This window comes from Gavialis gangeticus, unplaced genomic scaffold (assembly GCF_001723915.1).
Source record: "Gavialis gangeticus isolate Ggan-Ray unplaced genomic scaffold, GavGan_comp1, whole genome shotgun sequence".
Lineage (NCBI taxonomy): Eukaryota > Metazoa > Chordata > Crocodylia > Gavialidae > Gavialis > Gavialis gangeticus.
The window spans coordinates 15,245,422-15,267,707 of NW_017729015.1; the positions used below are offsets into that span (position 1 = coordinate 15,245,422).

General features: G+C 50.3%; 1 protein-coding gene across 7 annotated transcripts in view; it reads right to left on the reverse strand.

Annotated features, from left to right (window-relative positions):
• SYNC (syncoilin, intermediate filament protein) overlaps window positions 1–17,570 on the reverse strand; it is a 30,762-nt gene extending 13,192 nt beyond the window's left edge. Inside the window, exons 1-2 of one of the 7 annotated variants that reach the window (XM_019512318.1) lie at window positions 15,772–17,570; window positions 8,775–14,555 (exon numbers count right to left, since the gene is read on the reverse strand). Coding sequence is in view for 4 of the 7 variants with exons in the window: in XM_019512313.1 (XP_019367858.1) it covers window positions 2,529–2,554 (26 nt within the window). In the remaining 3 variants the exon portion in view is untranslated. Of the gene's footprint in view, window positions 1–1,106; window positions 7,585–8,774; window positions 15,032–15,771 lie in introns of those variants that run through there. The other 6 variants (XM_019512313.1, XM_019512315.1, XM_019512319.1 and 3 more) reach the window with 6 other exon arrangements.
• Between the last annotated feature and the right edge of the window lie 4,716 nt (window positions 17,571–22,286).

Consider the following 22,286-nt stretch of genomic DNA (forward strand, 5'->3'; position numbering starts at 1 on the left):
CTTTCCTCTTACAAGTTCTTGAAAGGGCGTTGGCATTTTTCACTATACCAGCTGCAACAAGCTCAGAAGTGAAAGAGGATGCAGACTGCACCCTTGCCATTGCTGCATAATTCTTGAAAATATGGAAATCACAGCAATCAACAGATTGCTGCACAGCTATTGCAGTACTAAGGTGGCCAAGGTAAATCTGTAATGCTGATCTTGGCAGTTTGAAGACAGCTTCGTGGCACCATCATCAAAGGAGCTGAAACATATACCATAGGAAGCAGGCTTATCACAAGACATAAATAGCTGCTTGAAGAAGATACATCATACAGCAGAGTCTGTAAGTGGGCAAGGCTGACCCTTGCATCTGTAACCCTGCCAGGTCTTGCTCCTATGGAGGCAAAATCCCTGCTTTTGGACCGTCTTAAGGCAGGTTTTTTCAAGGCTCCGTCTCTCCTATAAGGAAGGGTTTTGTGGTATTCAGTGAGACATTCGTGCCGATGACTTGACACTTCCTATATTTCTGCCGTCATGGCTAGGCACGTGCATTGTATTCACAGGCCTTACACCAATGCAGAAGTGCCGAGCGTTTACATTTCACAAGCACGCACGTTCTGTAAATCAAGCACTTATTGTTTGTGAGAGGAGGTAGGGAGGCAGACGAAGCTACTCTCTAATGATGAAATAAATCTTACTTTTGCTGTAGCACCAATGCCCTAGCTGCCTTCTTGGGGAGCTGCTCGCTGCCTCGGCTTCCCTACCTAAGAACTGCCAAGCAACATACACCCCAAGCTTGAAGCATTCATAAATGTCAGTCGAGTCCTAAATGCCAGCTCCACCAGGCTCGCTAATCCTTGCTGGGCCAAACATTAGTGTGAGGATCACGTTACCTATCCCTCGATTGCCTTTACGCTTCTGAAATGAGAGCAAAAATAACTGTCTTTGCCCATCTCCCAGACTTGCCAACATAAGCACTGAAAGAAACACAGCTTTAAAAGGAACTGAAGGAGTGTTTTAATCCTTTTTTTAGTACAATTTGCCCTTTTCTTTCCACAAATGACACTATAGCAGAGGAATGTTGTTAACTTGAACAAGTTGTGTGTGTATAAATATCTACCTACATCTATTTGAAGCTGCCAGTGGAAGAAAACCTGTGGGTCATGCTGTGCTGGGTAGAACAGAGCCTTGTATGGGATGAAATAAAAAAGGTGATTTTGCTGTGCCAGTGGCACACCTCTTTCTGACTTAGCTGTCAAGTATGGCAGGGAAAAGGGGATAAAATCTGTGAGAGTTCAGCTGCTCTTTGGTGCTGGTAACGGAGTAAGTTTGCAGCTCTGCCCCTGCTGAGGTTCTGTTTTGTGGACATAGCTAGGCAACAGTCAGCTAGGGTGTCACCAGGAGGAGAAGGGGCATTGCATATGATATGCCCAAGGCTGCTAATACAATGCAGCTTGTTAGAGCAACTCCAGAGCAGAGGCCTCTGAAACAACGTGACCCATGTTATAGCTGCAGAGAAATTGCAGCTCTTTCTGGCTCTGGTTAAGTATGGCTCTCCCTGTCAACTTGGTTGTTGATGAAGTTCATTAGGCCTGAAGATGGGGTGGGTTCTTGTTTCTATGGATCGGTCTGAAAAACGCCCTTTCGCCTGTGTGAACTGGACTCGTCCATCTGGACTTTGCTCCTGAAAACAGAACCCGCGAGGTCCTTATCAGGAATGTTGTTGAAACCCCAAAGGAGACAATCAAGCACACGAGCATATTTAAATGGCTAAATGTTGCATGTATTAAAAAAAAAAATTGCTGCGTCTCCTGTTGCCCCCCTTGCTCTCTAGTTGTTGCAGAGTTCTCTGGTTTGAACCCAGCAAGCTGCTAAAAATAGCTAAACAAGGCCGAGAGCAAAAATTACATTTAGGTCATTCTTTTTGTATTGCACGCCCACTCTCAAGTGTTTTTGGAGGTTACAGTTTTTTTTCCTTCAGATGATCTCTTCCCCCCTCACTCTCCACACACATGATATTTTCCAGTCCAGTAGGTTATGGGCTTGAGCTCACTGTGGTGTTAACTCAAGGTATAGCTCCAGTGCTGCTCCTTGCCCAGCTCCCATCCACACAGTTAGATCTTCAGCATGAGTGAAAGGTGTTTAAGCCCGGCCCATCAGAGGGTTTGGTCTGAAGCTGGAGTGTTGCTGACCTTTACATCAAAAGTACAGTGGAGATGCAGCTACCCTGTGCTGTCAGCCCAGTCGCTTTGCAGCTGGTGTGTTGTTTTGCAGTGTGACCACTTGAACTAAGCTAACACGAGAACTCAAGTGCAGATAAGTTGAGATAACTATACAGGAAAAAAGAGCCCAAAATGTTGTTCTGAAGGAATCGCCCCCCTCCCCAGGTCTCTTTCCTGCTCTGTTTCACTGTGCTGTAAAAACACTTGGGTGTGAAGCCACCAAGATACGTAGGCACTTGACTCCTGTCTAATGCCATCGGAGTTTGAGGCTCCCAAATACCCTGGTGGATCTGAGCTTTTGTGTGTGCGTGCCTCAGTACTTACCTCGTAAATATTGAGCCCTGTACCATACCGGTACATCGAGAAGTTTAGTTATTGTCCCTGCTCTCTTTCCTGGGCTCGTTTGTCAGCACGGTTCATGCAAAGGTACTCTGCCTGTGTTCCTCTCCAGTGTGTTGCTGTTTCCACTTAAGTTCATGTTCTTTGCTTCTTGCATTTGTCCATAGCTTGAATGCTTTTGCAGGACGTGGCCTGCCTTCTCCTCTGAGAACTTCATTTTCACTCACTTCAGTGAATTCCTCCCAAAGCTTATCCGCTGTGGTTGATGCCCTTTGTGCTCCCCTCTGCAGTGTCTCCGCTTCTGTGCTCTGCTTTCCCTGCTTTTTCAGACATGCAGAGTTTTCTCGAGGAGCTCTCCGTGATCCCTCATGCTGATCCAGGGTCGTTTCCCGTCTCTGAATGCAGCCTACCATTGCTTTTGTTCTTTTACTGCATTCACACCCCATGTCAAAGATTTTAGGATTGTGTCTGCCACTCCCAGATTCTCCTTCAACTCAGCCTTTATAGAGTGCTGTCTGCGGCCTGGTTATTTCCCTTCCTGCGTTGTATCATTTCAGTGTGCATTTCTGCCCTGGCCGCGTCCTGCCCTGCTCCCCTACACAATCCAAATTGCTCTGAATTGACTGAACTGCTCTTTCCTACGGCAGGCTTTCCCTCCCTCCCTCCCAGCTTTACCATCAGCACATTCTATCAGCCAATTGCATTTTCCTTCTTCCAGGTCATTAAACAAAATTTGTCCTGTTTACTGATTCCCATGGCTCTCTGCTTGCCAGCTCCCACCTTCCCCAGCTGCTTCCATGTGCCAGACCCCTGGGTGGTTGATAGCCAAGCCTGTTCCTTCTGCACGCAAACAGCAGACTGCACAAACTGTTCTTGTCGAGTAGTCTTGTGCACGGTGTTGTCTTCAAAAATATCCATGAAAAACAAGGGAGAGGATATGCACTGCTTCTTCCTCCTGAGTCTTCCAGGTTTCTTTTCAGAGCTTCCTCTCTCTCTCTCTCGCTTTCTGATCTTTTTCTGAATTCAGCTGACCTGTTCTTATCCTGTTAATGCTTTCCCTATCACACCATTTGCTGAAATTAAACTTACTCTTTGCTCTTGTGCATTTTCCATCCACTTAACTTCATTCCTGTGCCCTTTCCAATCCTCCTGTATTGCACAAAACTCTCTCCCTAAAAACTTTTTCACCCTTATCTTGGTTTTTATTGCTGGAGAGAATCTGTTGCCTGAGGGGAGATTATAATTTTGTCTTTGAACACTTTCCCTTTCTCCCCTTTGTCTTTTCCTTCCATTGTTTCAGCCTGCTATTCCCAATACACCCTGCATTCCTCACTGTAATTTTAACTGCATTTTGATAAAACCCATAAAACCAAGCACTGTCCTCATGCACATATGTAAATACAAGGCTCAGTTATACAATTCCTGCACTTGGGCAGAGAGGGCGTGGTGATTTTAAATTATATTCTTCATGTTCTGGGTCCCTGCAAGAGTCTGCCCCTGTGGGGAGCTAGAAAATTCCTGGGACTGATGGTAATTTATGGTCTTACAGTGTCAAGGGCTGGGAGCCATGCCTTCAGGTTGGATTGCACAAGCTGTCCCCTTTACGTGATGGTAAAAACAGAGCCTGCTTTAACTGAGAACTAGAGTCCATGTCACATAGCTTGCAAATAGCTGCCCTTTGTGCTTGCTTGTTTTCCCCATAGTTTAGCCCTAAGCTCAGGCTTCCATGCTGTGCCATTCTCCGCATTCTGGTAGTTCAGCACCCTTGGAAACTTGCATCTGATTCTGCTGGGAAAATGTGAATCATCGCTCTTGCCCTGTGTGGCTTTCCAGACGGCACCACACGTTTGGGAAGGATTGGCGAAAGGTTCTCTTTCTCTGTGTGAGGTTTCCCTTCTCTCCAGCTCCCTGCACAGTAAGGTCCTCTACAAGGTAGGTCTCTTCCAGTTTTGGCAGTGCTCGGTGGAGCTTGTCATGCTGGTGAAGTAGGAGTGGAGAGACGTGATTTACTGAGATGCTCTTGCTGAAGTTTAAATGCCTTGCTTTGGCCGCTAGAGGCCACCAAGAAAGTGAGTTATGCTCCTGATTTCCCTGGCTTCTCCTAAAGCTTTCTCAGCAGATGGGTGGCTCAGTTAGTTACACTTACATACCTGGACAGGAGGCAGGTTTAATATTACCCAGGGTTTTGCTTCCAGTGATTGCAATGAGAAATGCAGTGCAGGGCCTGGCTCTTGTTTTTCAGTTAAAAATTACATAGGCTTTAGCTGATCACTGATAACTACCATTCTGTCTCCCTCGGAACAGCACACACTGCTGCTTCCACCTGGGCCCAAATCTTCAGGCTCAACAGACGGACATCCCAAAGTGCTCCTGGCAGTCATCCAGAGAGGCCCTCTCAACCCTGGCTGTGTTGCATCTCAAGTGCCATGGGGCTTTCCACACAAATGGGCTTTATTCCACTCTCTGGTCACCTACAGTAGTAAATATGAATGAGGAATCACATCTAGGACTAGAACAAACTGGCACCGCCAAGAAACAGCGTTCAGGGGCTGGAATGCGGTCTAATGATTACACCAGACAGCCTGGGAAGCTGGACACCTGGGTTCTGTTTCCCCCCTAAGGGTTTTCTACAACATCAGAAAGCGTGCATGCGGCTGTGGTATCTCTGCCACTGGAAGTGTTTAAGTGCAGGCTCGACAAGCATTTATCTGGGATAGTTTAGACAGGGATGATCCTGCCTTGAGCAGAGGGTTAGACGAGGTGACCTTCTGAGGTCACGACTGGCCTTGTTGTACTATGATATTCTGGTTTATTGTCCTTCTAGCTAAGTGCTCTATTCCCAGCTCTGCCACTGACTTGTTGACTGGCCTCGCAGCCCCTTTTTGTGCCTCAGTTTCCCCAGCTCTAAGAAGGGGACAGTGGATTGCACACATATTGGGATTACAGACGGGAGAGGTGCTGTAGATGAGCACTGCACCTTCATTGCTAGAGGAGAATGCCCCGTCTGCTGAATCACCCACAGCAGCCCTGCCTCGAAGAGTTGCTCTCCTCCCACTGGCTTCCTTCCTCACAACTCCTGCAGTGACACAGCTGGTTCTCCTGCACCTCCTCAGTCCTGCTAGGGGAATCTGGCTCTGATCGGAGAGGAGTGGCTGTTGGCAAACAAACATATTAAACAAAAACCGACTGTTAGGCTGCAGCAGCATGCTCCTGGCAGATTCAAAGCCCACGCAGCGGAGCTGCCTGCAAAGGTCTCACTGGGAATCAGGAAGGGGCTGGCTTTGCTCTACTTGGAAGAAGTCTTACCCCTTCTCTCTCTTCATTTGTTCCTCCCTTTGGAGCTAATGTAGCAGAGGGGCTAACCACAGAAAACCAAGCATGGCAGAGAGACTCTGATCCCAGGATGAAGGGGAAAGAAGGTGGGAGCAGGACACGTGCACCTTCTGGCTTGGCAGGGAAAGGGGCATTTTCATATATTCTACAGGAAACAGGTTCTGGGAGGTCACAAAACATCTCAAGCCATCACATTTCCTTTTTTCTCTGCATAAAAGGGCTGTGCTCAAGGCTGAATGCTCTATTACTGGCCTTTCCAGCAGGAAACAGGAAGCGTGGTCCAGTGGTCTGGGCACCAGCACAGGGCACAGATGACCCCTGTTTAATTTCAGCTCTGCTATGGAATTCCTGGGTGACCTTGGGCAAACCACTTAATGTCTCTGTGGCCATCCTTCGGCAAAACAGGGATAAAGGCACTTCCATGCCTCACAGGGTGAGGAAGACAAACACATGACAGATGCTGATTCCATACTGATGAGCTGGTAATACCTGAGCTAGTTGGAGGCCTGGTATGAAGAGGTCATAGCATGGGCTCCATTAAGGCCTGGCCTATGCACATAAGATAAAATCCTATGGCTTAGGGGGTTATTTTTACCTATATAGATACTCCAGCAAAAACCCTCAAGTATCCACAGTTATACTTGTTTAAAGATAATTTCTGCCCATCTCATTTGTTCTGATGTGCAGTCACTTATTTCCTGACCTGGATTATGCTATGCTGCCATAAGGACTTTTATACTGACATCATTGCATGCAAACTAAGAGGGTATTTGCTGCTTCAGTTGCTGGTCCAATTAGACCCAGCTGACTTTCCAGTCCAGAGAGGGTCATTCTCCCACAGTAGCAGCCTCTGCCCCTTGGCGTTCACAGCTCTGCTGGTCCCCGTCCTCTGTCAGGGGCAGTCGCTCTCCAGGATACTGTCATTTCTCCTAGCAAGAACCTGCGTGGGTGCAGCTGCTCCCATCCCAGCTTTCTGTAGCAGTGCTGGTCATGGCAGGAAGGGCTCTAGTCCCTTCACTCTCAGAGTCTCCCTGCAGAAGTTGGTGTAGGAAACACTGTCAGTGTTACTAGCTGTGGGGACCTGGCCCTAGGGGCTAGAATGATCTATCCTCACTGAAGTATCAGCCCAAGCCCCAGCAAAGTAGCCATCAGTGGAGGGAGTAGGTCTTGAACACAACATACTGGAAAGCAGCCCTGTGATCATGGGAAAGGCTGGAGGGAGCTAATCCAGAGAAGGCTGGCAAAGTGCATGCCCAGTGGGGGGGATAACTTTGGGAGATCAGATCAGAAGAAAAAGCTCTCCTCTCAAGGCAGGCGGGTGGGCTCCACAGAGAAAGGAGAAACTTAGCATTGCACTTGCTTCCATACATCCCCCCAGCTGTAGCCAGTAGTGTTGCTTGGCTGGCATTCCCAGGAGCCACTGCTACTATGCTAGGATATTGGCTTTTTGTATCTTCCTGTCTGACACTCGCAGGGCACTGCTGGGGAAAACTCGCAGCCTTGGAGCCAGGCCCGGCACTCACAGGGCACTGCTGGGAGGAAGGTCACAGTCCAGGATCCTTGCCCGGCCCTGACAGGATGCCGCTGGGAGGGAGCTGGGGTCCTGGTTGGTGCTATTCAAAGGTGACAGTGCTGGAGCATAACCAGCCCGTCCCATTAAGCAGCTGTCAGCAGCAGTCTCCTGAGCTCAGCAGGTTCCCTGCAGCAGCCACATGAATCTTGGGCTCCATTCCCCTTGAATAACGCCGATAGCATCCTGAGTCCTGCCTGCAGCCTGCCCGCTGGCTGCCCAGCCTGGCACGAGCCGCCCATCAGCCTCACACGATAAATTCCTTTCAGCCTCCATCTTGGGCATGTCAGGTTGAAAAACACCTGGCAGGAGTGTGCTGTCACATGGGCGGGTGCACGCCGGGGAGGGCGGGGTGCCGGGAATCCCATATTTCCCACCCTCCTTGCACTCACTGCCAGGCCTGCTCTGCAATCTGCCCGGGAGACGGTGGTCTGGTGGGAAAGCCGGTTCCCAGCAGTTGTGTGAGCAAATGACGGGAGGGGGGACGTGCACGGAGTGAGAGTGTTTCCTGGGGGGGCTGCCAGCACAGATAGCAGCAAAGTGGGGAGAGTCCAGGCCTCCAGCCGGCACAGGTCCTTTCATCTCTGGGGAGAGTGCACGTTGGCACCGGGGAGCTGGGAGCAAGCGGAGGGGGAGGGCCCAGCTGGCAGGTTGATACAGAGGCACCATACCCCAATCACAAGTTCTTCTGGAGCAAGGGCAGCCCCTCCAGCACTCCTCCCTGCCCCCCGCGACTGGCTGATGCTGCTCTTGCTGGGCTCTCGTCACTATAAATGGCTGTAAATAATCGGTGATGGCTGCGGGGAAGTCCTCAGGACCTATGGATACTGCAAAAGGTCTCAGACTGTCCAGCCTGCCCTGTAGTGCGACTGTGAACAAATCCATTCTCTGCCCTTCACTTGCCCCATCTGTAAAAGGGGAATAAGGGTAGTGACCTCCTTACCAGACGTGCTGGGACTGATGGCTGATCAGTGCTGTATAGGCCCTGAGTGTTATTAATATGGACAGTAGCAAGTGAGCAGCTCCCTTTTAACTCCCTATCAGCTGTAGCCCCTCCTCTTTGCCACTGCTTAGCCCCAGCCTCTGTCCCACCCCGTATACCAGCTCCCGACCTGCTCTCCCTTTCTGACCCCTGTCTTCTCATCCATTCACTGTTGCCTGATCCTCCCCTCTCTGCCATTTGCTGCTGCCCAGTCCCCACCTCCCTTCCCATCCAACCTCATTATAACCTTATCCTTCTGCCCTGTGAGAGCGATTTATGACCCATGGCCTCTAGCAAAGGAATGGTGCCTTAAAGGGCAAAACCCTCATCAGCCTGGAAAGCACACCTGCAACTGAGTCTTCCTCACGCCCAGCGAGCTCTGGTTATTTGCACACGGTTCTGCTGGATTTCCTTGCGTGTTGAACACCACAGCTCGACAGGTTGGGCAGATTTCGAGCAGCTGTAACAAGCTTTCTCCAGGAGGGATGCTGTGCAGGATGGTGTTGATGTGATGGGTCACTGCTGTGCTGGTCCTGCTCTCTTTCAGCAGGAGGCGCTGTGGGTGGGTGGTGCAAGAACTCCTAATGCTGGAGAGTTTGCCGAAGCAGGATCCTGCTGTGAAATGGTGCAGGTGGACTCTGGTGAGGTCCAAGGGCTATAGCTGTCTGGGATAAGAACTGAAACCAGCTGTAGGAAGGGACAGGGTGTCCAGTCTTCCCACAGAGCGGAAAAGAAAATGGGCGAGGTGTTCCTGAGGGCATGTGAATGAAGTTTCCACTTGGTACATACGCTGCAGCCATGACACATCTGCACGTGAGCCCTCTGCCTGCAAATACTTTCCGTCTCCAGTAACCAGGATGTGTCCTCAGTTTGTAACTAAAAACACAGGCCTTTCCTCTTGATCACAGCACCTTAGCACAGTGGCTTTTCAAGGCGTAGTGCACAGCAGTCTCTGTTGGGAGGGATGGAGGCCAGAGAAGCAGAGTGGGACCTTCTGTGTGCAGGAGCCTCATTCCTTCTGCTGGCTTTTTCCCGGAGGGACAGCTGATGTAGGAAGACTTGCAGTGTGCTGGGAGAGGGATGCTGGGGTCTGATCTATCCTTGGGCAATGCTCTGGCTTGTCTGCAGCTGTTGAGGTGTGCAGGTGCTCAAATGACATACGTGATGTGAATGTCACCACCCCAAACTCCGGCCTCTGCTCTGCCTGCCCTTGGGCATCACATAAGGCTAAACAGCTTCCACCGCAGGTTTCAGAGGCCAGGATACTGATGAGGAGGGAGTACAGGGATGAGGCAGTCCCGAGTGCAGTGCTTCTTGCTGAGGTTTGCCTTCTTGCCTCCATCTGAGGCCGTGCTTGCTTGCTGAGGTTTGCACTGACAGTGAGGCAGGAGGAAGTTCATCTTTCTACCCCTGGCCCAGCACCAAGACATGGCTAGCTGGTTCCTCTGGGTGGAGTGACTCAGTGCCTGGTGTTGGCAAGCCTGAGTGCCTGGCTGGTCTGGAGTCATGACTCCGTGCCTCCTGGACTGTATGGATCCAGCCCTGACCTCGTGCATATTTCCTTGTCTTTGTGTTTGGAGTGGATTCAGGATGTGTGAGAGAACTTGACTGTCTACTCCTTGCTTTGTGTGCGCCCTGTGTCTTGCTGTGAATCTCCACATTTCCCAGGGCATGTCCCTGACTCTTGGTGTGCATTTGTGTCCGTCCCTGCCCCTGACACCGTTCATCCTCATGCTTCTGACCCAATGCATATGTTTCCTTGATACCGTGTGTGTTTCCCCGGCAGATCCTGAGCTTGTGAGCATCTCTCTGGCTGTGTGTTTTGACTCTGTGTGTGCCCCGCGTATGTCCCTGGCTTGGTGTGTAGATTGATGTATTTCTATGACTTGCAGCTTGTGATTTCCATGCCTCTGTGTATAGAGAGGCGTTTCCATGGCTCTGGCTCTGTGTGTGGCCCCCTCCCTCCTGTGCTGATACCCGTGGACTCCCGAGACATCCTGGGGGAGTGGATGAGCAGTGTGACTCAAATAGTGCAAGCCTTGTTCTCTGCTCCAGGGTGTGGCACTCTCCTACTCCTTTGTTCTCATTCAGTGTATTTTTCTCTTGGCATGAGTTGGATTTTGCTCTCCCAGCCCAGCGCAATATCGTAACATCCGCTCTGGAAGCCAGGGAGCAAAGAGGAGTGGAGCCACACTAGAAAAGCCTTGAACAGCTCACTGACTCTTCTGGCTGAGACTCTGCTTGTCTTGCCTCTTGCTACTGGTCTGTTCCCATTATACCTCAACCTGGCAGTGAGATCAGGCTGTTGCAAGTGTATCCTCCGACCCCGATTCCCTGCATCGCCCTGTTTGGTAGAGTTTGCCCCACGTGCTCCATGTCCCACACCCTCATGTCACATCAGTGTCCACTGCTGGCTGGCACAAGATTATCTCCTCCATAGATAACAGCCCTTGTGCTCGGGATATCTATCAGTCCTTCCGTGCCAGCAGCAGGCTCTGATAGAGCCTGTGCTTCCTGTCAGTGACTAACAGGAGCAGAAGATTGGTAGTTTTGGCAGAAAGAGACCTTTGCAAAATACAGTTTTAGCAAATCAGTAGGGTTTGTGCTGATTGGAGCAGCCTCTCCTATCACCTGGCCTCATGGGAGGGCGTGGCCGGTGCGCGAGCTTGTGGTTAGCACGTATTTTTAAATGCACCTTTGTGCATGCCTCTACAGGTCAGTGCTGAGATACTGCAGTGTTGGGGGCTCTCTATCCAACAGACAGATAGAGGCAAAGTCAGGTCCAGTTGCTTTAAAGGAGACAGTCTGCTAGCATCAGTAATGGACTTCAGGATGCAGTTCACATATCCAAAGGATTAGTTTGATCTCTCTGATGCTAGCAGGCAGTCCCCTCACAAGATGGACCGAGGTGATTCCCTTTGTAAGTGTGCTGACTTCAGTACTATGCCAGAGATGGATTTAGTGCAAGATGTTTCAGACTGTGATGTGAGGCAGCCAAAGAAGGCAAACTCCCTCCACACCTAATGCTCTCGAGTGGACCTCGGGGGCCCTGGCTGAGGACGGAGAATGGGCTGGGAGCTTTGCTTTGCCTGACTTGCTTTGTGTCACAGGCTCAACCTCACGTAATGGCTGCCCTCTCCTTGCCCTGTGCGCTTGCATGTACGGAAGGGGCACAGTCATGCCACTCATTTGCTTTAATTTCATATCATTTGTGGAAGGGGAATGTAAATGCAGTGCTGAGCCGATGGCAGAGATAATCACGGGAGCTGCAGGCCCTCCCTGAGCGCTAGTCTGATTGCTCTGGAGGAGGGCAGGGCTGGTTAACCTGTCTGTAATGACGCCACCGACTAGACAGGAGACATTTGGGAATCGCCGGGCGCGGAACAAGCGCTTTCCCTGGGGTCTTGCATCCGTGTGAAGTTAGTGCAGCTCCTGTTCATTGGGGAACACAGTGGCTACATTTCAGGAGGCCAGGAACGACGTCTTTTGTGCGCCCGTTCTCCGTAGCGCTCTACCAGTGCACCTCAGGCTGAAGGGAACAGCCTGTGCCAGGCTCTGCAGCTTCTGTGTGCATTCGCCCCAGATCTCCTTGTTGCTGCGCTGGCCTTGCAGTCAGAGCCATGGCTTGAGGAGCAGGAAGTCCAGATTCCATGTCCTACTCCGTGTCCTGGCTGTGTGGCCCTGGACAAGTCTCTTCCCATCCATGTGTCCCATTCAGAACTTCTGACGCTGCTGAGAAGCTGATAAAAAGCTTTCGAGCAGGTGCCCAGGCTGAGTATGAGAGAGGATGGGGATACTAAAGAAGAATGGTGAGACAGGAGGAGGAGGCGGAGGAGGAGGAAATGCAGAGAAAACAGACTCTGAATCCATGTGGCCTTGGGAGAGAGGGCAAGAGATGAAAGGAAAGAAGCCAATGCTGCCATCCACCCACTCCTTCCCAAGTTCCTGACGGACCACAGAATTGCTCTCTTCAGACAATAAAGTGACTGTGCAGACTTGGGTGCCCAGACCCAGGGCTCGCGGAGAGGTTATGATTGCTGGCAGCTCCTGGCTTCTCTCAGCGCCAGGGCCCGTTCTGCTGGCCTGAAGGGAAGGGAGACCATGAAAGGGGCTTTTTTACGATGGCTGATGCCAAGTTAAAGAGCAGCCCCCTCACAGAGTAGGAGAGAGTGGGCAAGAGGGAGAGCCCAGAGGAGGATGAAAGAGTCTCTGAGGGCGGGAGTCACAGAGCCAGAGCCGGCAGGGGACCTCTTGCCTCCTTGGAGGAGTAAGGAGCTGTCCCCCTTGTGCTTTTAGCCAGTGGCTCCCCCTCCCATGGTGAAGGACTGGGCAGTGACCTAGAACTCTTACAGCCTGAAGGATGGAAGGAGATGCTATGACACAGAGTTGTGAAATGACTTGCTCAAGGCCACCGAGTTAGTCAGTGGCAGAGCTGGGAATGAATCCACATCTCCAGAGTCCCACTCCAGTGCCCTCCCCCATTCGGACCATGCTGCTGTCAAGGAGGTGACTTCTTGGTCACTTCTTGGTCCATTGGGGTTTCTTCATCACCCTCTAATGCAAGCATCACTGCTCATAACAGTGGTCTCTATGCTTCAGGTCCCCTTTGCTCCTGGCCTTTTTTTGAGGGGTGGGGATGCAGTGCAGAGTGAGCCCCCAATTCTTTTCCCTGATGCCAAACATCCCTTCCCCAAAGGAGGTGGAACTGGTGGTCCTTCTTCCCACTCTGTCCTGCATTCACATGACTCTTTGTGCCTCTCAGAGGCAGGTTCAGGCACTGATGCAGAAAAAGCAAGCTGTCTTTGAGGATGCTCTCAGTCTTCTACAGAAGGAAGAGAGTTCAGTGGCTGGTATGAGCTTGATTTAAGCCCCTGGCAGGTGACAGAGAAAGTTACCTCTCTTCTTCATTCCTGCAGCTTCACCCTAGTGAGCTTACAAGCTGGAATGTCGGCAAGTCAGATAAGGCCATGCACAGGCAGCAGCCTTTATTCAAAACGTGAATGACACCCCTTCCCTTTTATCTCTCTTTGTACAGTCCAGATCATTTTTAGATTTTTTTTACAATTAATTACAACACTGCTTCCTTGTCTAAAGCACCCTGACCCCCCAGGCCTACCTGACAGCAGCAGCCTTCCAATAACCAGCAGGTTTTGAAGAGGCTGACAGTCACAAGCACCCCTGCAACAACAAACCAGTATGCGTGTGCGTGTGTATGTGCACCTCAGCATGCATGAGCAACCCTACAATAACAACACACTGAAGGAAGAGCCCAGCTCTTGCTAACAACCTCGTGTCTTTACCAATCCAGGATACCTGGGACAAACAGGTTCAATGCAACTAGCAAAGAAAGAGGCTTTAGGGCCGTGCTTCTAGATGCATCGATTCTGAGATTAAGAGATCTTTCTTGGCAGTGCCTTCCTGATCAGGCTGCTCACCACTGGTTTCAGACACATTTCACAAAGCTTTCCCTCCTTTTCTCTCTAGCCACCGCCTCTCCTTCCTCCTGCAGCTCATAGGAGTTTCACAGAGCTTATTTCAAGGGCTCTGGAGAAGGTCGTTCGCATACACTCTGTTCCAGTGGCTTAGCAGGTCCTGGCTGAAACAAAGTGTTTCCTGTTAAATACACGTGAGCCTTGATTTAGGAAAGCACTTCAGGCCATGCTGAACTTTAAGCATGTGATTATGTTCCACCGAATTCTGTGGAATCTAATCATGTGCTTAATATTAAGCATGCGCTTATGTCTTGCTGTAAATCAGCAATGGAGTCTCAAATCAGGGCTGGGGTATGTAGCTAGCCATCGAGGCTAACCCACTGCAAGCTGGGAACAGGAGCTGTCTCCCACCTGTCCTATACCAGGCAGCTGTGCTTCTGTGTCCCTCCTTCGGGAGTCTCACTGTAAGCCAATGGACTCCCCCCACAATCTCACCGCAGCCAGCTTGTCACTATACCACATGTGCCATCATGACCCAGTGCACCTAGGTACTCTTATGATGGGTGTGCCAGAGACAGGCAGCTCTGCTAAAACAGCACAGGCTTTCTGGTGTTTCCTGCCCCTTCATACTTAACTCCAAGCTGTTTGCATTCAAGGAGAAGCATTCTCTTTTCTAGTCTTCCTGTTCTCTTGGCCTGAATGATTCATCAAGGGATGATGTTATTCAGCAGCTGTGACAATAGACTTTAAAGTGGGACATCTCCAGGCCTGGCCTGTGTATATCACTGCTTGGAGCAAGCTGGTGAAAAAGAAAAATGCTGCTATTTAATTTATGTACAAACAAGTGGCTGCTATCATGAGAGAAGGGGAAGGAAATCATACCACTTAGTGCTGCGATAGTCCTTGTCATCCAGAGGGTGCAAAACACCTCACCTAGAGGGCTCACCTGCTTTTTTCCTGCGTTGCAAAAGGATAATGCACGCAGCCATCTAATGGGATTTCTTTGGTAAGGTGCCTTTTTAAGTTGCAACTTGCCTATAATTCCACACACTGGGTGAACAACTCCCCATGCATTCCTAGCGAACTACTGTACCTTTGCTTCTCAAGCACAGAAAAAAAAACCCTAGCTGTTTTGCCAACAGCCTGCCTGTTTGTTGCTCTCCATTAGGATGCTCGGCAAAAGACCGCCAGGGACTTTTGTCCTGACTGGGCTAGATAAAACCTTCCTTAAGCAAAAAGCAGAACTTGGTTTTTCCTTATTCTGGCCCTGTGTTGAGCAAAGGAATAGCATGGTGGGGAGGGGAAAAAGAAGGAAACCCTCTCCTGAGATCCCTGTTGTATGTGTATGTGTGTGGGGAGAACAGTGTGATGAGAGTCAGTGCAGTGCCCCACTCCCCTGGCAGAGATCCCCTTTCTTTTCCAGTCCTGCTTGTCTCCTTGGCATTGGGAGTGGGGTACCAAATGCTGCTTGAGTCTCCCAACAGCTGACATCTGCCTTAAAGCCCCCACTTCTGGACTGAAGCTAATATAGGCTCCCTTTAAAAATCCTCCCTAGCCCTTGCAAAAAGGAGCGTGACACTCTGACCCTGAGCATAGCCTCATGGTGCAGGCCTCAGAGGACAAAGAAAAAGACATGATGAGAACAAAAACTAAAGTTTGTGATTTTGAAGTCAACCTCACAGTTCCTGTGGAGCTGACTCGTGGGTGCTGGAGGCTGGGAGCGGGCAGTGTGGTGGTAGGAAGCCCCCCTCTGTGGAGAGCTGCTATGGCTACTACTGTTATCGCTATGACCACCTAAGAGCGGAGGAGATGCAGATTCTGGTCCTGCTTTTGCACCTTTGGGGAGTCCTTGTAAAGCTTGCTCCGTTTGACAGCTGTGTGTTAGAGCTAAGCAGATGCACTTGCACTTACTTAGACTGTAGACACTTTGGGGCAGGGACCCCCTCTTTTTTTCACCTCGGTACAGCGCCCAGCACGATGAGGTTCGATTCCATGCTGGAGGCCCTAGATGCTACCGCAATGTCCAGCATCAGTCATCCTCATAATCTCTGACTGCGGGAACATGGGATTTTTGGCCTGGGCCCATCAGAGTTTTACTTGGCATTTTCCCGTTGCTTACAGAGTTTAGAGCAGTTCATGGATAGTACTTGGTTAACCCTCGCAGTGCTGTGAGTGACTGTTGTCTCCATGAAACAAATGGGGCAGAAGTCTGAAGACAGTTCAGGGATCTGCCCCTCACTCTAATCAGACAAATTGCCCTCCAATGATTTGTAGACAGCCTGGACTTAGACAATATAGCTGCTGTTGTGCTACACTGCAGGTGTAAAGGGCTAGTAGCTGGGTTTTTCTGTCTCCTGAGGCTAGTGAGTTGGCAGAGACACAGACTGGGCTGCTCCTTCACTCTTGGGTTATTTTGGGCAAATGGCTTGTTCTCAAAGGCACCTTAGTGTCAAAAACAGCTCTCAGGCACTGGAAGCCACCATGTCATTATTGTTCCAGTCAATACATGCAGCCAGGAGGGATCCCGGAGCCAGGCCTTGTCTGGGCAGGACACAGATCAAACTGCTTCTTCAGTGTGCAGCTGGGTGTAGAGAGCAACACAGGTAAAAATTAACAGGAGCTGTGCAGTGGATTCTTTCCAGCTGTCTGAGACTGCCTTGATCACTGGCTCATAAGTCACGGCCGAAAGGTGTTTGCTGTGGCCCAGGAGATGAAAAACAGAGGAGATGTTACCGGGCAGATTAGTTAGGTGTGACTAGCTGGGTCAGGGTGCGAGAACAACTGTGTGCTTTCTGCTCTGAACAAGGACCTTGCACTGCAGGCTGCTGCAGGTTAACAAAGAAGGTGTTAATGAGTAATGAGGCTGAGCCTGGCAGAGAGGAGAGACATCTGAACCAGGAAAGATCTTGTTTCTGCTGCCTTCATGAAGAAGAAAATCCACAGAGAAGGGTTTAGCATCTGCACAGATTTAATTTTAGGGTGGGGCTGCTGCAAGCAGATTGTTTAAGGGGAACTTTTAGACGGGTGTGGGAAAGGGGCACTGAAACTAGATCCTGGGCCCTGCTATAGCTCCTTTGTGCTGCTTGAATTGGGCCTCTAGATTTCCCCTGTTTGGAAACATGGAACGAGAGAGGTGGCAGTGGCCATAGTACAGCTGATATCTGGTAATCCCTAGATGATCTAACAGCGTTTTGGCATCCTTACAAACTGGCCTATGTTAGAGCTGCCTTGAAGCTGTTCTGACTTGAGGAAACCAGTCCATGCATCAGAGGAGAGGCGCAAAGGTGACATTCAGCAACTTTTGCACCTAGTTCTGACCAAGTACAGCTCAGCTAGACGCAAAAATCAAGGACATGCACTCCAATACCAAATCCCAGTTTGCTTCCTATTGCATTCATCTGGGAATGTTTTAGAGAAAAAAAGCCCATGCCACTCGATGCCCCTTGGGCAGAGAGGCCCAGGGCAAGATTAAGTGAGACCCAAAGAACTAAAAGTACATTGATGGGGCAGCAGTGGAGAAGCCTACACTCTCTCTACTCCTGTAGGGTTTGTTCCATGCTTGGGCATCTGAAGCAGAGAGCTGCTCTGATCTCTAAAGGATGGGAGCTAGGCATCTTTGGGGATCTGGCCCGAGGGATTTTGAAAAGGAACAGAGCATCTTAGGCCAAGCTGGTGCTTTTGAAGGGATCAAGGCACTTTTGAAAATCTGAATAGGCATCTGTGGGTGCCTCTACACATGCACATTTACTGCATAGTAGCCAAAATTACTGCGCGGTAAGTGTGGCCACTTACGCCAATTTAAATGTAAATTTGATACCTACATCATGCGGGTATCAAATTTACGCCCAATTAGTTACTGTGCGGTAACACATGTGGACACCTTACTGTGCAGTAACACTGTGTGTGTGGACTGACTTGGGACTAACTTTAGTCCCAAGTCAGTTCACACATGCAGTGTTAATGTGCTTTAACGCGTGCACATGTAGACACTGGCCTCTTCCCGCTTACTGTGCAGTAATTTACCGCATAGTAAATTTAAGCTGGCATAAATGCATGTGTAGATTTGCCCTGTCTGTATCTTATGATACGTGTATACCTTCGCAAACCTGTCTCCTTCAATTTCCAGAGCTGTTGGGACTGCTCTTTTTGCCAGCCCCAAACTCACCTGACTGTGTACATCAAGCTCTTGTTTAAATTCTGCCCCACTCTTCCCGTGTCTGTTGTTGCTCTTTTGTTTTTGTCCATTCACTGGCCCAGCTTTACCTAGACACGAAGACCTTATCTAAGGGAGGAAATAATAGGAGCTTCCAAACTCCTGCAACAAACATTTCTTTCCTGTACTCCTGACATAACATCTCAGATCAGCTGTGGGGATGGGGTGGAGAGCAATGCTTTCTGTTTAAAAATTGACCTTAAGGCTTAAAGTACAAGCAGAAATTAAACCTCTTTGGGTCTGGGCATGTAATAGAAATTCTCACACAGCAAATATTTCCCCTCCATCCTGACCTGTGGGGCTACAGGCTTAGTGATTGGCAGCAAAGTCCAAGCTGAATTGTGGGCATTGGCTCTATGATATGAGAGGAAATATGATCCGGTGGTTAGGGAGCTAGCTGGAGTCCCAGGTCCAGTGTTTATCCTGCCCGTCTCTCGGTCATCTTGTGCAAATCGCTCACTTGCTCCGGGGTTGTCCCCTTTGTGGAGGGGCTGCAGGAAGGAATGCTGCAGTGGCACATCCCTGCTCCATGTCATGGGTGAAGCACTGACCACTGACGTAGCTCAATCCTGATCCACTGGCAGCCTTGGAAATCAGGTCCATGTCAGCAGCAAAGATTGGTGCCCAGCTGATGAGCTTGCAGTGGTCCGACTCATTGAAGGGTCAGGCGGCTGTGTTCTGCACAAACTGGAGCCTATGCATTGTTTCCACTTTCAGGCTCAGATAGAAGGAGTTACAGTAATGAAGGCAGGGTAGTAAATGACTGGATCACTGTGGGCAAATCCTCCTCTGAGATGCAGGGACTATAGCTCCTAGCAAGTTGTAGGTAGAAGGTGAAGTTCTTGGACGCTGTCAATACCTGGATATCCAGGGCCAGCAATGAGTCCAGCAGGACTGATGTCTTTATACCACTGTAACGCTGCCTATGATAGGAGGGAGCCCAGTGTCCCGGCTGGTGCTTTGAAATATTTTCCCCTCCTGGCCAACATCATTTTGGCCTTGCTTGCACTGAGTTGGAGCCAGCCGCCTTTTATCCAGACACCGATCTCCTCTCTGCACTGACATCCCCGCATTGGTCTTGGCTGCATGTGCAGAAAATGAGTTACGCAGCTGGGTATTGTGTGTATTGTTGGCAGGAGGACCCATAGTTTTTCTCTGGTAAATACAGACAATGACCGAGGGCAGCTAAATCTCCATGGGACTTGGCAGAGGGGAAAACGGCACTCACTGACCACCCCTCTGCAAAGGGGAGCAAGTATTGTGGGATCTGCTCTGCCCATGTCATGTAAGCAGGTCAGCAGTCCCCCGACCAGAGCCACAACTGAGCGGCTGAGAATGGCATTAATAACAGGCTGGATTGTGGAAGGGAAGCCAAGCTGGCTCTTACGGAAAAGCCTGAATAAAACAGATGCACCTTTGCAGCATGTAGGTCTTACACAGCGATGCACTAATCACAGGACCGGGCAAAATTCTTTTATTATGGGACCCAGATCAGGGTTATGAAACAAAACCAGCATAGGCAGTCGGTACTGCATGGGCACGTTGGTCTCTCTAGGTTGCCAGAGAAAGGGTGTTTTCATCTTTGTTTGCTTCCTCAGCCCACACAATGTGATAGACTTCCTTGCAAGCTGATGTAGTCTCATCACCCTCTTGATAATTATTCGGACAATGCCCCCAAAGTGCATGCAAAGATATTTTTAAAACTGTTTCAGCTGACGCTTGAGGAAGGAAAAGATGTGAAAAGTACAATTGCTTTTTGGAGAGCTAATGAGTCAGACGTTTGAGCTGGCTGCAGAGTCAATAAAATGCTCTAATTGGGGATGAACTTTTCCCCCTGCACAGTTCAGTTATTTAAATTTGGTCCCATGACCTCTTCATGGCAAACAACCTGTTTGCTCTACCTTGAGCCCCCAGATGTGCATGTGGGAGGGGTGGCTAGGTTTGTTGCCAGAGGCACGGTACAAGTTTTGTGGGTATGGTTTCTCCAGCTGCTTCTCAAAATGAATCCGACATATAGAAATGGTTCCCTGTGGGATTGGGCTGTGGTCGGAAACCTTGGGATGGCCAGGAAATCTATCATTGTGGAGTCATGGTGCACTCCTGTGGGAGCAGACGTGTTTATGTTGGGGTTGCTGCTCATATCCCAGGAGTTAGGCTGGAACAAGGCAAATCATCCCTTTGCAGGGGTTTGGAGCTAGACCGCAGACCTCGGGTGGCGAAGGAGGACTGACGAAAGGGGACAGCTGTAAGATTTTATCCCCGACCATAGTGACAGCTGAGGATACAACACTGCAGCCCTTAGGCATGTGCAAAGGACCACAAAGTAGACAGGCAAGCCAGGGAAAATGTCACAAGCAGGAGAAATCAGAAATTATGGCTTCATTACTCCAATTCTGCTTTAGACCTGCAGTGAGGATGTGAAAAAGATAAGGGAACTAAGGCAAGGGGAAGAAAATGAGGGAGCCACAGCCATTCTCTGGGGGATATTCAGGATGCAGAGTATCCACATTTCCATTCCAGGATCATTATTATTTATTTAAGACACTGAGCTTTTGTGCAAGCCACACAAACACAAACAGCCTCTGCCTCAGAAAGCTTACGGTTTGAGTGAGACGGCCTTGCTCTGGGAAGCCTAGAGGAGAGAGAGCCGAGCCTTCGGAGGGTTTTAGTACTTCTAGCCATTTCTAGAAGTCGGCAAAGTCATTTATGTCTTGGACAGGCTCTTTGGGATCCTCTAAGGGGGAAAAAAAAAGGCTGTATTTGAGAGAACAGTTTTGCAGTCCATCTGCTTGGAAAACACACCTGCCCGGTAACGTAAATGTGTTTATAGCAAAAAAGACAATTAGCTTTTTAGCTTGCAATGTTTGTAGCCTCCCTGTCTGTTTTAAGCCAGTAATATTCCAAGCTGCAGCCTGGCAGACCCGTTGCCAGCCGCTGCAATGGATCCCATCAAAGATCTGCGGAGTAATAGCACCGACAGGATGCATAACAGCTCCTTCGGAGTCTTCAGAGCATCATTAGGAGATGAATGAAATGCTGCGAGCAGAGGATGACTCAAGCCTCTCGCTGGCTCTTGTACACAAGGCTCATACTCCAGCTTATTTTGGTAACTTGCCCTGACTTTCCTCATCCCCCTAAATGTTTTCTCTCTCCGTTGGGTAGCAGTTGGCTTCAGTCAATATGTGGACGCACGCGAGCTGTACGTATGTAAGTCTGGGATTATACGTTATCCACAGGAAGGATTTATGTGGCTCTGATCACGGTATATGAAGAGTTAGCTCCAGCCTGTTATGACATTGGTGGAAATACACGGGCTAGGTGAACTGCTCGGTGCTGCTGGGTGTGGGCTCTTTGCACCCGAGGAACAAAAGTCTTGTTATGGACTGATCTGCCTCTGGGACCTGCTTGTTTCTAATAGCAGAGGCTAGTAAAACTGCACCAGCCCGTTACAGGACCTTGTTGTTCTCCAGTTCAGATTGCTTATAAGCAAACAGCCGGCACAAGGCGTTTCCTAGGGACAGATGACCAGCTGAGAGCGAACAGCCCCAGTTGCACCGAACCCCCAATTCCTCCGCCTTGCTCTCGCACGCCTGCCTCCTTTATTACTGCCTTCCCAGCGGCGACAACACTAACTCCGCTTTGCTGCTGGACGCCGTGGAGTCGCAGACCTCCAGTCTGGTACCGAGCCGTCTGCAATAAAAGGCAGAGAGCAGTCAGGAACCAGCAAGTGGTGTCTCTTCCCGAGCCCCCCTGCACCACTTCTATCTACAGACAGACAAGCCGCATCACCCCAGCACCATCTCTCGGCAGAACATTTAACCCTCTAGGATCCTTGCTTAAGTGACGTGATGACCCCAGAAGGCACCTTCCAAAGCGGCTTCGCCTGCTCCTCGCCCGAGGTCACGCAGACCCGGTCCAGCGGCACTTGGGGACCAGGCTGACGGGCAGCCGGGGGCATCGCATGCCAGGCCTCCCTTTCTGCAAGAGTCCCACGTCCAGGCCGTGCTTCCCGGGCTCTCCCGCGGCCGCATCCCCGCTCTGCCTCCGCGGGGGCCCCCACATGTTGCAGCACCGGGGCCCGGGAGCCAGACCTGCCGCCGGCCGGGAGCGCAGGGAGGAGGGGAAGCAAGGTCCTCGCCGCGCCCGCGCCCGCGCCCGCCCCTACCTGGCTGCGGGGGGCGGGAGGCGGGAGGCGGGTGCGGGCCGGGGCGGG